At 36.6% G+C, this 18,592-nt stretch overlaps 1 protein-coding gene across 3 annotated transcripts in view; it reads left to right on the top strand.

Annotated features, from left to right (window-relative positions):
• LOC107739476 (E3 ubiquitin-protein ligase parkin-like) overlaps nt 1-18,592 on the top strand; it is a 160,572-nt gene that overhangs the window by 87,292 nt on the left and 54,688 nt on the right. For all 3 annotated transcript variants that reach the window (XM_016551597.1, XM_016551598.1, XM_016551599.1), the window contains exon 7: nt 2,150-2,286. In XM_016551597.1, the coding sequence (XP_016407083.1) occupies nt 2,150-2,286 (137 nt within the window). The remainder of the gene's footprint in view (nt 1-2,149; nt 2,287-18,592) is intronic.

Raw genomic sequence — 18,592 nt, forward strand, 5'->3', positions numbered from 1 at the left:
CAGAATGCTATATTTTATAGCAAAATGGATGAGATTGTGGCTGGCATACCCTGTCAAATGCGGCTTTACGGAGCTCAACGACTCTGAACGGCTCTAGCCCAAGCTGTGATAAAAACGAACGCTATTGGCTATTTTAAAAAGGGGGCGGGGCTGCTTGATATGTCCCGCCTTGTCTTCCTGTTTTAGTTAAAATGACGTCAACACATGGAGTAACGCTGCGTGTTTCTAAGCATTTCAGGGGACCTTTAAGTGTGTTCTGCCAATGAAGGTCAGCTATTAGCGGGGAGGTCCTGCAGAAACGCTCCTACCTACCTGCACGGAGGGGCGGGCGGGCGTCAAGAGCCTGGAGAAACCAGACAATGGAGCCCAATCACCAACAACCACTATTCAAATCAAGGACTGATTGAAGTAGCGCTGCAATTACCTTCCTGAGTAGAGCTTTGTTTTTCCACTGTCCTCCACTCCACTCTTCTTCCTCCTCAAAGATCTCCTTCATTTGTTTAAAAGGGCACCGACAAGGACGTGGCCAGTCTCTTACAATAGAAGCGGGAGAGAGGGTTCAGAGAGGTGGAACACGGTGTTAGCAAGTTGACTTCCAGTCAAGTGAGTCTGCGTTTGAGAGTGAAGGGGGACTTCTGGAGAAATGGAAAGAAAATTGTCATGAGATTTCAGACGGCTGTTTCTTTGCTTACTACACTAAAGTATCAAGGGTCTTTGAGATCATTTGAAGTTTTCTGAAGGTACTGAACAAGTGACATATCTAAACAAGCTCTCTATCCACCCCCGTTTTCCCTGAAGCCCTCTCCTCATCAGAATCTCATGAAAACCCTCTAGATCATATTTCACCCCAAAATCTAAATCAGAAAGACTATAAAACTCTTATTTTGGACCATTACATTTAATTACATTGTGCCATTATTTTCATGACTGTTTAGCATGTTCCCTTCAAAAATTCTCATTGCCATAATGCAAAAAAAAAAAAAAAATCTTTCAATTGTTAAATAATTACATTGTGAATTGTGGTAGGTTTTTTATTGGTAGTTGACTTTTTTATTGGTAGATTTTTAGTTAAAATGGTTATGAATGTTTAAGAAGTGTATTCACCATTCTTGCTTTTTTGCCATCACCAGGTCATTTTAAATGGTCTTGCAATGTGATTTTTTAGTACAAGTATGAGTATTCCATGTCATGAGCCCATATTCTTAGTTTTTTTTGTTTAATTTTGTGGTAAAATGTGACCCCTTCAAAAATTCTCATTGCCATAATGCAAAAAAAAAAAAAAAATCTTTCAATTGTTAAATAATTACATTGTGAATTGTGGTAGGTTTTTTATTGGTAGTTGACTTTTTTATTGGTAGATTTTTAGTTAAAATGGTTATGAATGTTTAAGAAGTGTATTCACCATTCTTGCTTTTTTGCCATCACCAGGTCATTTTAAATGGTCTTGCAATGTGATTTTTTAGTACAAGTATGAGTATTCCATGTCATGAGCCCATATTCTTAGTTTTTTTTGTTTAATTTTGTGGTAAAATGTGACCTGGACATGTTTTTTTGTGACAAATTTCTGCTTTTCCATAAGTGTTTTCTGCTGTCAGAGAGTGAATCTGCATTTTCATTCAGCCCGTCTGCTGTTTTTATTCAGACCAGTGTGAAACTCATCCAATATTTTTTTATGCGTCAATGCAACATAAATGTTAACCAGGCTTTTATTGCTCATATAGTGTGATATGAAGCTCATACTCTCATACTCAAGGAGGAAAATAAACCCAAAAAATAAAGGCCCAAACTGTGCAAAAATATGCAATTTGGTGGAGATGCTGATATTTATATGGCCAAAAAGTAAGATGAAGTAGCATGTAATCATTGAGATGTTTACAGTATAACAGACTTGCATAAAATGCATATAAAATATCAGTTGTCAATCTTTCCCATTATTATGTCTTAGTAAGATGATATTTAAGTGTATGCTCAACAGATATGTTCTAATTGGCTGTGTGATTGTATAACATCACAGCATTGTTGCTTTCAGTGTGGACAGACATTATTGCTGGAAACTAGTAGTACTTTCCTGTAAACACTTTTATAATATGATGAGGAGTTGTGTAACTGTAGACTGTAAGTGTGACTCGGGCCTCACCATGTCTTCCAGTACTCCAGTGCTGGTGTTTCAGTGTGCCGAGCGTCACGTGATCTGCCTGGAGTGCTTCCACCTGTACTGTGTGACCAGACTCAATGAGCGACAGTTTATCCAGGAGCCACTGGTAGGCTACTCTCTGCCCTGTGCAGGTAAACATACCTTAAGTGTTCACCGATGTGAATGGCTATTAGTGTGTGTGTGTGTGTGTGTGTGTGTGCACAGGCTGCTGTGTTTGGCAGTGATTGATGGTGGTGTGTTGGTAGCTGCAGTGAAGAGGAGATACTATCAAATTGTTCTCCTTCACTCTCTCACACACACATACTCTCTCTGGGCCCTCACCGTGCCCCCGTTGGCCCACCACATCCGTTAATGCCACCCGGTAATGGGGCTCCGGGGAGAAGCATTGACCCCCTATCAGCCAGAACACCCCACCAATCTCTCACACGCTGTATCTCTCTGTATCTACCGCTGTCTTGCCCTTGCACTCCTTCATTTGTTTCACTGCCTTTCTCCTCCTTTCGTTTTCTGTTTCACTGATATTTTTTGTCTCATTTTGTGCTCTCAGTACAGTCATGCTTTGGCTGCAGCCGGTAAAGACAGTCAAACAAAACCGAATGTGCACAGCTCACTCTGGTTAGAAATGGGAGTCTTAGAATTTAGTAATTCAGGTTCTGATTCCAAATCCACCTAATAATTGCAGGTACTTGTGATTTAATTTTAGATTTTTTTTTTTTTTATTATTAGAATAATTAATTCTGGTGATTTTTTTTTTTTCTTCTAACATTATAATATTTAAAAATACTACACATACTTTTTTGGTAACATTTTAGTGCTTTAGATTTTAAATTTTTGGAGATGGAGAAATGCGTTGCATTCATACAAAGATCTCCTGGAGCTCAAACATACTCTATGCACTCGATTACAAAGCATTTAAAGCCGTTGGTGGTGGTTTAAAATATCAGATGGATGAACTCATGCCTCGGTTGAATTCATTTAATGCTGGCAACTGTGATAAAACTTCCCAGTGTTATGGACGCCGCCATCTTTGAGCTTGTCAGTATCAGTATGGTTACCTGAGTTAGAATAAGGTTGTGACTTCAGCTCTTTATTCATACAGATTGGTATTCAAGCAACTACTTTAATCTTTAAACATTCCCAAACAGTGACCGTGAATGCAGTCATCATGAACATGTGTATTACTGATATTTTTATTACCTTTTCATTCTTGGCACATTATTATGTGTTGGAATTTTTTTATTTATAAAGCAAGTGTTCTTATGAGATTTATACACTGCAGCTCAAAAGTTTGGGATCAGTAGGATTTTTATTGTTTTTTTAAAGAAGTCTCTATTGCTCATCAAGGCTGCATTTATTTGATCAAAACTACAGAATAAAACAGTAATATTGTGAAATATTTTTACAATTTAAAATAACTGTTTTCTATGTGAATGTACTTTAAAATAGAATTTGCTCCTGTGATAAAAGCTGAGTTTTCAGCATCATTACTCCAGTCTTCAGTGTCACACATGATCCTTCAGAAATCATTCTAACATGCTAATTCATAATCATTGATTGAAACAGTTGTGCTGCTTAATATTTTTTTGGAACCTGTGATACTTTTGTCAGGATTTTTTGATGAATAAAAAGTTAAAAAGAACAGCATTTATTAAAAATAGAAATCTTATGTAACAATAGAAGTCTTTCTTTACTATCATTTTGTATCAATTTAGCACATCCTTGCTGAATAAAAGTATTAATTTCTTTAAAAAAAAAAAGAAAGAAGAAAATGTACTGACCCCAAACTTTTGAACAGTAGTGTATATTGTTACAAAAGATTTCTATTTTAAATAAATGCTGTTCTTTTTAACTTTTTATTCATCAAAAAATCCTGACAAAAGTGTCACAGGTTCCAAAAAATATTAAGCAGCACAACTGTTTCCATCGATGATTATGAATTAGCATATTAGAATGATATCTGAAGGATCATGTGACACTGAAGACTGGAGTAATGATGCTGAAAATTCAGCTTTGCATCACTGGAATAAATTACATTTTAAAAATGTATTAAAGTAGAAATCTGTTCTTTTAAATTGTAATAATATTTCACAATAAGTATTCAAACAGTTTTTACTGTATCAAATAAATGCAGCCTAGATACGACAGACAGACAGACAGACAGACAGACAGATAGATAGATAGATAGACAGATAGAGACTCAGGCATATGTATGTGAGTGTGTGTGTGTGTGTGTGTCTGTCTGTGTGTGTGTGTGTGTTTGTGTGTCTGTGTGTGTGTGTGTGTATTTGTGTTATTGTTGTGACGGCGTGTTTTTGTGGCCATCTATCTGTGTGTGTGTGGCTGTAGACTGGAGATTGTGTAGAAAGGTCAGACATCAGCCTCAAATGCCATTTCCACTTTTAAACAACTTTCAACAGTCCAGCCAAAACACGCTTGTCGAGAAGGCGCAGATGAAAGAGGCCACATTTCGTGAATGGGAAGGAATGATCGTCTGCCTCCGATAAACACAATTGTGTGAGCTCAAGAAGCTTTTTCTCTGAAAATCCAGCGGAAGCCAGCACACCTTTAACCTTCTTTTGAAATGAGCTTTAACATAACACCATATTACAAGTTGACCTCAAAGGCACAAAATCTCTGCTTAACATTTAGTCACACACCTTCAATGGAGGAGAGCGCACAGCATCCTGTGCAGGGTGCGAGATCTTCTCCTCTTCTGTTGGTCTGTGTGAATCATTAGCATTAAGAACAAGTTGAATTTTTCTGATGCAAATGTGCTGAAAATTACAGCAGTAATTTGGGCAGTAATGTGCCTACGCTTGCTGCTACACTGAATCACGGCATTATGTTGAATGGGTCACACTGTAGCATGACAAATCAAATTTTCTGTGATCTTTTGAAACAAGAGTTAGTTGTACTATGTAAACATGCTCTATTGAAATATACAGAACTCAAAACTTCCTCCAAATTCCAAAAAAAAAAACTGCAAAAATGTTCTTTCTCAGTTTTATTTTTCAAAAGGTCCCCAGTCATTTCAGCCTGATCTTAATTTGCTGAAATGATCCACTTAAATAGTTGTTTTATAAACCTGTCACAATGACATACAGGTTTTGCAAAGAGTTTAAATACATTAAAAACTGATGTATTTTCGGTACCACTGTAAAAAAAAAACATCATTAATATAATATAATGTAATAACCAAATTTTTCACGTTTGTGTGCTGTCAGATTTAGGTTTTAGAAACAGTCTATCAGCGTTATTCTGTCATCATTTTTAGTAAAGTTGTTTATTTGGCTAATTATACTCATTGACTTAAAATAAAGAATTGTCAGTGTCATTCTAGCTCCCGTTTCAAGAATCAGTTGACTTTCAACAGGATGACATTGGAGAAGGTAATCTTTTTCTTGGCCATTACAAGTTGATTGAAAGTATATAAACAAGGCTTCCACCTCACTCTGCTGCCCATTCTCCATTCCAGCGAAAACACTAAATAAATTGCAACCAAACACCCCCATTTCTATATAGATCCACTGCTATCTTGCTCTGTTTATTAAAAGTTATATATGCGGGTGGGTTTTGAACCTGTTTACATCAAAAGCATGAATCACCATATATATTTCTGTGATGTAACCCTTAAAATGTGTTTTGTTTGTACAAAGTTATGTATTTATGTTGTACGCTTGGCTCTCAATCTCAAAAATGATCTAACATCTATAACACATCTATATAAAATTACAAAATAGTATCATAAATGTAGTTCAATTCATTTCAAGTTTATTTGTATAGTGCTTTTCACGATACAAATCGTTGCAAAGCAACTTTACAGAAAATTAAGTTACTACAATATTTAGTAGTAGCTTATCAGTGGTGAGTGTCAGTAAATGTACATATGGCAGAAATGTACGGAAAAATCAATTAAAGACATAATCAAACAGATGATGAACACTATTAACAAAAATGATTATATGTTGCAATCAAACTTATAGCAAAATTTGTTAGTTCTGTATGTTGTTTCAGGGTTGGCATCATCTCTTCTCAGGTGTTCTGGATCCAGACTGAAGCTTGTGTAAATCCTAGAAACAGAGAAACAAATAAGAGACATAATTAGCGTAGCTGTTCCAACCAAGCAAAATTGATTTGTTTAACCCAAGCTAAAGAATAATAATGCGCATTTGATCAGATATAACTGCAGTACAAGATTATGAGATGCATTATTTGAATGCTTGGCCAAAGAGATGTGTCTTTAATCTAGATTTAAACATTTAGGAATTCTGTATACGGCCCTGGTGATCTATACACAGTAGCCAGAGCAAGAGATACGATCGATTTCTTTTGCATATCTGACAGTGTAACATTAAGCATTAGTATTTCGAATCAGTTAGTTAAACCTCCTGTCTTCTGAGTAACATTGAGAATATCATGTATTGTTGCAACACCGCCGCCACGACCAATCTGACGGGGATCATGCTTATGCCAAATTCATGTAGTTCACAAATTGGCTTTCAAACTCAAACATGACAAAAAATTGCTATAAAATTTATCTTAAAAATGACTGACACAAAAAAAGGTTTAAAATGACAAAATGGTATTATAAAAGTTGTTCACATATTGGCTATCAAACTCAAAAATGACAAAAAGCAAGATCTGTATAAAATAGTATAAAGTAAAAAAATATATAAAATTAGTATTATAAAATAATTATAAAAGTAGTTCATATGACTTGTTTCAAGTCTTCTGAAGTCATACAATCATTTTGTGTGAGGAAAAGACTGAAATATAAGTTCCAATAAGTTCCTATTTGTGAACAATTCATTTACTTGAGTTGGATCTTCTTAATGATTTGTTCACAAATCAGATGGATCCAGTTCTCAAGTTCACTTCCTTTGTATTGTATGGAAAGGAAAAATGTCAAATGCCTTTGGAACAACATGACATTAACTTTTGGATGAACTGAAGTTCTTTAAGGTGGTATGGCAAATTAAAATGTATCTATTTACTAAATGCGATTCATGTATACTTACATGTTGCTTATTCCGTCGCAACTTTAAACTGAAGATATGTGTCCGCTATACTGTATGACAGTTTCTCTCATTTTAGATGAAATTACAGTGGTTATATCTTTTACATCTACATACATTATCATTCCTGTCATTATTTCAGGTATGGGTAGATGGCCGCCTCCCACGAAAAAAAATTCACAGGGATGCCCTCAACTACCTGCGGGTCCAGATTTGAGAGTTAACAAAATCTGATCATCCTACTTCTAAAGAAACTCTCTCTCTCTCTCTCTCTCTCTCTCTCTCTCTCTCTCTCACACACACACACACACCCACACACCACCTCCCACTTTGAGTAAATGTGACTCAGTGAAGGGTTGGCTGCATGTCTCTGTGTGGGCACACTTATCAGACAAGTGATATGAGCAGAGTTGCATGTTAACTGGGCTCAGCCGCCGATGGCTAGTGCGACGCTAGATAAGGTGGAATTGCTGCAACACCTGTTGGAGGCAACCTTGACATTTTATCAGCTCAGAAAAATATCCTTAAATACCACAGACTGCCTGCAGCCACTCCTAACACCAGTCAGAGAGTCAACTCGGGAAAAAAATCCAACTGAAACTTCTTTGCCGCTCTGCTTGGATCTGGGGACGATTGATGGTCCTTTAGGGATATATATATGTGTATATGTTGTATAACTGATTAATGCTTCCGCAGGACCGTGCATTGAGTTCGGAGATTATCATGGAAATCCTGCTTCTGGCCTTTATTAGTATTCATATAAGAATCAATGTCTTTGTCGTATAAATAATCCATGGTAGACTGCTATCCGCTTTAGATGAATAATCCTAGAACTTTGTGCACGGTACATCAGTATTCCTGTACGGATGGCGTGATCTGGTGTAAATTTATAGGCCTGTTGGGATTTTTTATCAGCTCTTTGCTCTATCTGTAAGTCTGTATGTCTCTGTAAAGGCCTGTGCTGCTCCAGGTGTTCTGGAAGATTTTCTGCAAAGATTAATTTCCCTTCTTACAAAGGGAACAGTGTCGTGAAAATAAAATAAACAATAAAAGTGTCACTCCTTGGATGAAGGAGGGTGGCATTAGAAGGGAATCAAGAAGATAAGGCAAGGGAGAAACACAAGGGGGTCAGTGTTTGGCTGGTTAGCGTGGGCTACTTGGCTCCTTTCAGGGCCTTTGACAAGCATTCACAAGAATCTGTGTATTCTTTATACAGAGGAAATGTAGCTAATATTTCACAAATATTTCTGTATAGTAGATGTTTTAGCAGTGCCGTTTTTGTGAAGAATATGCAGTTTTTTATTTTTTTTGCAATGATAAAAAAAATAAGAATTATAGTACATGTTTTAGTGGTAACTGTTTGCTGTATTTGATGTCACTAGTGAAAAGTCTGGCTCTGTATTTTTGTTTTGTTTTCCCCTGTCTGTTGTATTTGATGTCACTAGTGAAGAGTTTGGGACTGTATTCTTGTTTTTTTTTTTTGTTTTTTTTTACTTTACTTTACTTTTAATTTGATTTGCTTTGCTTTGCTTTGCTTTTTGTTTTGTTTTTCCCTGTCTGCTGTATTTGATGTCACTAGTGAAGAGTTCGGGACTGTTCATGTTTTGTTTTTTGTTGTAGCAGTGTCAGGTTTAGTGTTGTTTTGTTTTGCTTTGCTTTTTGTTTTGTTTTTCCCTCTGCTGTATTTGATGTTATTAGTGAAGCGTTTGGGACTGTGTATTGTTTTTTTTTGTTTTGTTTTAGTTGTGCCAGGTTTAGTTTAGTTGTGTTTTGTTTTTGTTTTGTTTTGTTTTTGTAGCCTAGATGTTTTATCAGTGCCAGATATTTTTGTTTTGTGTTTTGTTTAGTTTTGTTGTATTTGTCAGTTGAAGTGGAACTGTGTATTCTTGTGGTGCCTTCAGCGAATCCACATCATGGTACCATTTTCCTGCACTTCCAGAGTGATTAGTGATCAGATGAATGGGAATACTAATGGATAGTAATCTACATATTCTAAACTCTGTAGGACAGTGGCATTCTAGGAGCAGGTTTGGACACCCCTGTTCTAGAGAGAAGCACATTTTATTCTGGCCAAGGACTGTGTACAGTATGTAGACAAAAATAGAAGTGAAGCGACCAGACACAGTCCTTTTGGTTTCAACTGGACATTTAGGGGCTGGTTAATTTGTTTAATACAGTACTGCATTTATGTTAGTACTGTAAATATGATACTACGGTAACATACATTGTATGCATGGTTCTGATGTTAATTAGTCTGTAGTCCTCCTTCTTGCTAAGGACACCTTTATGTGTTGCTATAACTTGAACAGCAAAGCATGGCAATAACAACATATTTAAAGCAATAACAACATATTTAAAGAAGGATTTAAATTGAGGAGAGTCTGTGAGGGTCCCAAACCCACCAAAAGTCCCTAAAAAATAACATGGGAGAAACTAGAATGCTATAAACATAAAACTACATTTTTAATTTATCTATTGCACTAACACAATGAGATGTTGTTGGTTATTTGTCCCAGTTTTATATGGAATGCTACTTCTGAAAGCTCATGTAAGTGCGCCACATACTGTCTTGCAAATGAATTTGCATAGAGCCACTGTGTGACACTGGCAAAGTGGATCCTCATTTTCACCCCACTATAATATTTACTTTATTGTGTTATGTTAGTATGGTTAACATATTTTCTGTGGATATGCAAAAGTAAATAAGTATGAAAGTAGTAATAATAATAATAATAATCAATCAGTTAGTCAGTCATTCTTTAAGTTAACGTGGGGGCCCAAAATACTTGACACAATCCGAACGTTGACACCGAATATTGACACAAGGTCGTGGGTTTGATTCCTATGTTTTATTTAATATTGTTTGCTCCACCAAAATTTGAATCTTGTGTGCAATAGCATAAAATACTTGACAAAACAATATAAGGACTGCGTCATTTCAGTGTCTTTCAACACTTTTATGTTCCACTTTTGTGTACAGTTTAGTATTCAGACAGCTGAGTAGCACAAGACAGGAAAGAACCAAATTCATACGGGAAATATCATGAGAGTAGATGGAGTGGAAAATTGCTGACTTAAATTAGTCATATCTTTCTTCTACAACGATTCTCTTGCTCTCACTCTCTTTCTCAGTAGGGCTAGCTGTCAAAAGACTGATCTTCTTGATTCAAACATTCACTGTATACATTTCCACAGTGCATGGTATGGGCTTTGATACAAACAAACCCTAGAATTGCAGCAGTGCTCAGGTACGCCCCTGTTGGCTGAAGGCAAAAGGTTACAGTTTGGCATTGAATAATAAACTTTCTCCCTTCAGACAAATGAGTTACGGTGCTCCGGCGAGGCTTTTCAGACGTCTTTCTCTGAGTTATACACACACCCACATGGCTCTGTAGGTCGACTGGCTTTGAACTTGTGAAGCTCAAAGCCTGGCCTCTGTGGCAGTGGGTGCTTGTTCTTTGTGTTTTATGTATAATGTGATAAAGCGAGCAGGGTTTTGAGGGGCAAACCCAACCGCTGAATAATAGAATACAAAAAATTCTTAGACTTCCCCGAAATCCATGCCAGTGAAAGATGAATGAAAGAAAAGCAGCTCTTTTATATGATACCTTGGCTCTCTGACTAGCAGCCAGTCATCCAGCTCATGCTGGGTTCACACAGATATCGAGGTGACAATGTGACGCACTAACATAAGTGAAACACATGCTCATACAGGGCTGTGATATTATCATGATATTCTCCAATATGGCCTATTTGAAGAAATAAAAATGGTTACAGATTTTTGTACAGAATGTAATGTTGAGTGACAATGATATAGGCTTGTATCGCCCCTGTGAATAAGTAAATGCCCCTTATACCTGGTTGGACAACATTTACTGTAGCAGCAATAACTGCAACTAACACCTAGAGTTTGATTTGATCGGCATATCACTTCTCATATCACAATTCATACTTGCTTTAATGACAAGTCAATCAGGTCAGTGGCAGCAAGGCATCCTCATATACTCACCGACCACCTGTTTAGCTGCTTGTTAACGCAAATATCTAAGCAGCCAATCACAGGGCAGCAACTAAATGCATTTAGGTATGTAGACATGGTCAAGACAATATATCAAACCAAGTGGCTTTTATTCAAAATAAATGAATTATAATTTTTAAATTACAAAACAAAAACTTTTTTCTGGTTGGTAAATACACCAACGATGAATTCAAGCTATTCCTGCTTAATCTTTTCAATTTCCAGCTATAACAATATTCCATTGACTGCCGCATAGTAGGTGTCTTATAATTAGAGTAAATCACTGTTAGCTTACCAGGTGTCAACAAACTCCAAACAAATTGCGGAAGATAGATGATGTTATGCGAAGCTAGCATTTGGTCTGCAGGTGTACGATTATCAACAGAGATGATAATTTATCTTTTTACACACACCTGCTGCTTCAAATGTCTTCTAAATAGGTGTATTATCAGTCTAAAGTTGCAACTTTGAGTGATTTGATGGTTTTTATTTGCTTTTTAATTATCGTTATCTATCTACATCTCCCTGGGTGCAAACATGTTTGCTTCACGTCATACATCCCCAATCTGACTTCAAGTTGCGTTTATTTGCTTTTTACTAAAACAGACGTTATAAATTTCAACATTCCAGCATTAGCAGAACATATTTATAAAACCAACACCACCTTAACACCTTGAAATTAGTTTTGAGACAAACTAGCTTCATTTGTTTGCAGATGCCCTTAGTTTGATATTTTGTTTAGAGCCCTGCACAGGCCACAAATTTAGGCCCTAGCCTGGCCCTAGCCCGGCCTGTGTCCGACAGCTTATCAGAATTACCGACCTGAGCCAATCTTTTTTTTCCCCTTCTCCCAAAACAGCTTATACTACTGTTTCAGCTATTAAAATGGGAAAATTGTGTGGGAATATGTGGGGGTAGGGGGAGCAGCGCCATTTTATCATACTAGATACATTTGAAAGTTCTGTTATAATGCTACTCTGTGCAGTCGTCACCGTTCTATTAAAACGCACAACAGCGTCTTTGGTGTTTCCAAAATCGGAAATCAAGGGGTTATGACGTCATTGGCAGGCGACACAATGACACTATGGACACGGTCTGTGTCACTAGTTAAAATTGCTTATTTCTCTGGATTTAAACATTCTTCGAAACATTTGGGATAATGTAAGTACACAAGTCAGCAAAATATATAACACTGTTCTAGTCGTTTTAGTAGTGGTACATATTGTGCCTTTAAACCTAGATAAATGTGCGCTATATCCAATAGTTTGTGCGAAGAATGGAAACTAAAGTGCGCTTTGCAGGACATGGAGGCACCAGCGCGATCACATTTTTTCAGTGGAAACAACTTACAAAATACGCTGTCATTTTTGCTCATAAAGGTAAGAGTAATACATAATTCGGAACTGTTAAGGGTCTACTTTATTTGCGTGCACTCACAATATCAACAAAACGTTGTGCTTTTATAAAATAAAGAAAACAAACATGATGCACTTTCTGCCGTCTCGGTCTTAAACAGGAGCGCTTCACAAAAATGAACCAAAACTCACAGACATGACAAATATATCTATAGAAAGCTTTAAATTACTACTTAACAAAATAAAACAAACTGAAAACAAAAACTCTTTCATTATAATCATAATCATAATCATAATCCGTAAATATGCATTTCTCTCTAAAGCCGCAACTTCATCCTTGCGACACGAACTCCGAAAACACTAGTTTATTAGTAAATAATTCAAATATCTCCTTACTATTTCCCCCTGACACATTCATGGTAATTATTTTTGCTGGTGCTTTGCGGGAAGCTTTAGCCTATTGCGTGCATTTGAATGCAGAACTCTTCAGCTGCGCTGACGGCACGCATGCTCCTGCTGTGGGACACTAAACACCGTCCCAGCCGCTTTTGACAGTCGCGGTAGCACGGTCTCGTGTTGTTTCCACCAGCGCGGCCCGTGTCTGAACTATGACGTGAAAATTGGCCTGAAGCCCGGTCATAGGGGTGTAAAAAAGTCGGGGCCCGTCGGGCCCGGGCTGAAATGCAGGGCTTTAATTTTGTTGTCTATAATGCAATGACAGTAGAACATTTGAAAATGTGGCTTAAAGAAATAGTTCACCTAAATATGAAAATTTGCTTAAAATGTACTCGCTCTCAGGCCATTCAAGATGTAGATGAGCTTGTTTCTTTATCATGTCAGAACAGATTTGGAGAAATTTTGCATCACATCACTTGCTCACCGATGGATCCTCTGCAGTGAATGTGTGCCGTCAGAGTCCAAACAGCTGATAAAAACATTACAATAATCCACAGTCCAGTCCACCAATTAAATTCTTGTAAATCAAAAAGCTTGTAAGAAACAAATCTATCAAGATGTTTTACCTTGAAGCCATTGTTTCCTGCCAAGTCCATAATAACACAAGGTTTTTATCAGCTGTTTGGACCCATTCACTGCAGAGGATCCATTGGTGAGCAAGTGATGCAATGCTAAATTTCTTCAAATCTGTTACAGTGAAGAAGCAAACTCATCTATTTCTTGGATGGCCTGAGAGTGAGTACATTTTCAGCAAATGTTCGTTTTTGGGTGAATTTTGGGGCCACTCTGCACTGACAAACACAAACATATCAGGGAAGGAACCAATCCAGAACCCTTCCACCAGCATCCTGACAGCAGACTTCCGAGGAACATGAGATTAATGTTAAAGTGTACGTCGGGCTCCCAACAGTACAGTATGACATTTCAGTTATGCAAGGCTGGTAAGGTTAAAATAGAGACACCAGAAAGACGATTCGTTTGGAAATGGTTTCATCCCAATCAATTCTGTTACTCTTTCTCTGTAGAGTAGATGTTGAGATTGCTGAACTTTGAAGCACCTTATTAGGACACAATGGAAACTGTTTCAACATTAATATGAAGGAAGTGACAATAGGGTTTTCAGTACAGTCTCTTAAACACCAACTCAGGGCCCAATTACTGACAAAAACGAAGCTGACTCACTGACAGCAGGGCATTATGGGCCAGCTAATATAGAGCTGTTGACGTGGAGCTTGCAGCTGACACTGAAAACCTGGTACTCTAATGTGTAGCACTTTCTGAAACCCGCCACATTATGCAGAAACGCTGCTGCTAATGTGCTTCTTGTGACACGAGGGATTTTGAAAGCCTAATTTCAAAAATAATGTTGAATAGTTTTGTTAAAAGACAGGACTGAACTGAAACAAAGCCTTTTTTTATAAACTCTGATACCTTTGGAATATGTCCAGGAGCTTTGATTATTTGAATCCTGAGCAATAATCGGTTTTCAACCTTTTGGTAATAGTCAGTGTATATCTTATGTATTGGGTCTGAAATTGTTTATTTATTATCGTTTTTTGATTATGTATTTGTTTCAGTCAGAGGAACATCATTTCAACCATGCAACCATTGTTTATTCAAAATGATTTTTGCAGGAAGCAATATGCAGCACAAATCTATTTAAAATACTTGTTTTCATGCTGTTTTTCACTAAATTAAGACAAAAAAATATGATTGATGTTCACTTATATGCACCAATATAACAATCTTAAGATACAAAAATGCCATATTTACTTAAACATAGACTACAATTTAAAAGATTAGAGTTTTTAATGTTTTAAGTCTCTTATGCTCACCAAGGCTGCATTTATTTGAGCATAAATACAGTAAAAACTGTAATTTTGTGAAATATTACTACAATTTAAAAATGTAATTTCATTCCTGTGATGACAAAGCTGAATTTTCAGCATCATTACTCCAGTCTTCAGTGTCACATGATCCTTCAGAAATCATTCTAATATATTGATTTGCTGCTCAAGAAGCATTTCTTATTATAAGTATCAGTGTAGAAAACAATATTTTTATGGAAATTGTTATGCATTCTTTTTTCAGGATTCTTTGATAAATAGAAAGCTCAAAATAAATGCATTTATTTGAAATAAAAAATCTTGCATGAAATAAAAATATTTTAATGTCTTTACTGTAACTTGATAACTTTAATGCCTCCTTGCTGAATAAAAGTAGGCTATTAATTTATTAAAAACATTACTAGATACTTTGATGATCATTTTTGATGGGAGATACAAACACGTTAAATTGAAATTGATAGTTTGAGCTGACTCACTAAAATTATTTAAATTTACTCACTCTAATTATTACAATTTAAAATTACTCTCTTTTTATTTTAATATATTTTAAAATGTAATGTATTCCTTTTTGGGCAGCCATTATTCCAGTCTTCAGTGTCACATGATCAGTAACAATCAGTTGTTACTAAAGTTTAAATCACAAATGATATTACAACAGTCACAATCTTAAAATTAATCTATCTTGGCCAAATAAATTATTCAAAATATTGCTATATATTGCAATATAATTAATTTTGTAGTAAGATACAAGCAAAAAAGATACAAGCAAGATTATATGTTTCCCATATTAGCAAAGATAAATTAGTTTGATTCTGTAATTTTATGCTTTTAATCATCTTAAATCTAAATGTGTACAAACGTAATTCACAGTGGCATCATTGTTACATCAGTCAGTGGAACAACAGCTCCATTAATCCTCATCACAGTGACTGTCACATTTACACACACTCTCTCTCTCTCTCCTTAATCAAAGAGATAATTAGGAGATAATTAGTGGGTTGGAAATTTGGGCAAGGAATAGAAAAAGGACAAAGCAGTTTTACTTCCTCCATCAGAGGCCAGATTGAGGCACAATCTGTCTGGGAGTCAGTCTCAGTTTCAGGGGAATTGGGAAGGTGTGGAGGTATATGTGTGCGTTCACCTCCACACGGCTGGGAAAACAACCTGTCTCTCATCTCAATGAAGGGATGAGGGGAAAAAAAAAAAGATCATAAACAATGTGTTAAAGTAGCTTCAGCTATTTAAAAACTAAACAAACTGTGATTGGTTGCTTTACAATTGGTACAATTGATTGGTCAGTCAAACATGTTAGTTCTCGACTAGAAAAAGCAAGTTGATCCAAATCTGGTTATACTAAACTGAATTCATGCTAACTATCACAAGTGTAGCGACAGCGAGATATAATTGTCAGTAAAGGTCATTGCACATTGAGTCCGAAAATTTCGTCTGAAATTTTTACACGTTAAAAAATAAATACGACCTCACGTTATGTCAATCAGGTTTACATACTGCCTCCTAAATTTTCGTCCGTCATAAAAAAATTCGGATCGGGTTAATTTTTCCATTTTTCGCATCCGTTGCAAGCATTTTGAGAGGTGTTTTGACAATTCAGAGCCACCGTATAGCAAAGCTTCAAACTGAGCCACTGACATCCTGAAGTAAACTTTTAATCGCCGGGATAATCCCGCTGCTCCTGAGGGAGAACTCTCATCTCTATATCTCAGGATTGGATGGACCCAATATTTCCTCTCTTTTTCTCTTTTTAAGAAGCGAGAAGACAACAAAATCATCCTCACTGCTTGAAGACTCCATTTAGTGCTGTTTTACGAATTTTTTTGCAACAGATTAATTAATACGCATCGGACTCAGTGTGCAAGATTTCTGTGCGCGACGAATTTTTAGGATTTTGAATACGAAAAAACGCATACGAAAATTTCGGACTCAGTGTGCAGAGACCTTAACAGTGGAGGAGGATTCGTAAACGCAGTCTATTGAGTCATAATGTTGTCCATTAGTGCAAAATCTAGTATATTAAATCATAATTTAGTTCATTTGAAGAAGGAGTAGCTCGCATTAGATTGTTGTTATCTCTAATGGAGAGTGTAAGGCTTGAATTTTAATTCAGACTCTTACGTTCTTTAAATCCAATCACTCTCTCGTATCGGGCGACATTTCCGTTTCTCATTATTCTCATGCTAAATGCAACCGCTCGGCCCTTTTGTCTGGTCAGTTGCCCTTCATGCTGGAGAAGGACATTAAAAATGAGATTTGGAGGCCCCTTTATCACTGCTGGACGGGACGGCCAGCGAGGAGGCCCGGTGAAATATAGCGCGTCTATCTGCTGAGGAGACACTAACCACGCTTTTATATGGGTATTGATTCACTGGCCCCTCTCTTTATGAAAAAGCCACTTTTTTGTTATCTGTTTCAGCGAGTTATTAAAGAGGAAATTGAGGTATAATTCTGATGGATTTTTGTAGCATGTTTGGGCCCATTTTGCACTTTTTTCCTCATTTCTGTCTCTCTTTCTCTCTGTCTCACCTCATCCATTCCTTTGCATGTCTTTATTCACAGTTATTCTGCACGTGTCATGTGGTTAAGTAATGCAAGCTTCTTAATTAATAGGCAATTTTAACATCTCAATTCACATATTAAATTTGATAGACAATATGCAAGCAAAATACCCTAATAAATGTATTAGTCCAGAAAAAAGTAAAACCTCGATTTTTAACATACTGAAGTAAACTGTATTGATCAGTGAACCAGGGTTATTTATTTATATACAGTGGTGGCCAAAATGATTAGAAATCTAGTATATTCACCAGCTAAAAAATGGTTTTAAGTCAGTTATTTCTATCTTTTGCTGTAGTGTGTCAGTAGGAAATATCAGTTTACATTTCCAAACATTCATTTAGCCATTAATTGTAATAATCCAGTGAGATTTTTGTTTGCACAAGGATTCTGACCACAGTCAGTGCTCCACACAAAGATCTGATCCCATTATCATCCAGTCTGTCTGGAATGACATGAAGAAACAGAACAAACTGAGACAGACTAAATCCAGAAGAACTGTGGCAACTTCTCCAAGATGCTTCAAGAAACCTACCTGCAAAGCTTCCTGAAATACTATGCGCAAGTGCACCTAGGGCAAAAGCTGCTTTAAATGCAAAGGATGCTCACACCAAATGTTGATTTAATTTAGTTAATAGAAGTTAATTGATAAAGAAAATTTATTTATGCCATTATTTTTGACGGCATCCTCATTTTACAGCATTTTTACACAAGTGCCTAAAACTTTTAACAGTACTGTAGCTTCGCAGGTAGGATTCTTGCAGCCTACTCCATTGTGAGCATGTTCACATTCAAGCATTTCAATGGACTTAAACAGCTTGCACTTTTACAGCAAATTTAGTTCACAAATCACAGTCAGTCATGACCTAAATATAAGTATGGGATAATTCGTGGCTAGCTGTGCATTAAATTATTTTAATGCATGACATGGAGGTAGAGGTCTGCGCGGGACTGTTTTTTTAGTCCCGCTCCCGCAAGGTTCTATTCCGCACCCACCCGCTCCCGCTATATATTGACTCTTTGTTCGCCCGCTGTCTGCTTAGAATAATTTTCTTCCCGACCCGACCGTACCCGCTAAATTTAGATCTCGTTTCCAGAATCTCACATTTAAATTTCCGCTACTGAAAGAAAGAGAGATAGGCTAACAAATAAAAGTGTAGTCTGCACAAAATTGT

This window comes from Sinocyclocheilus rhinocerous, unplaced genomic scaffold, assembly GCF_001515625.1.
Source record: "Sinocyclocheilus rhinocerous isolate Xijiao unplaced genomic scaffold, SAMN03320098_v1.1 scaffold345, whole genome shotgun sequence".
NCBI lineage: Eukaryota > Metazoa > Chordata > Actinopteri > Cypriniformes > Cyprinidae > Sinocyclocheilus > Sinocyclocheilus rhinocerous.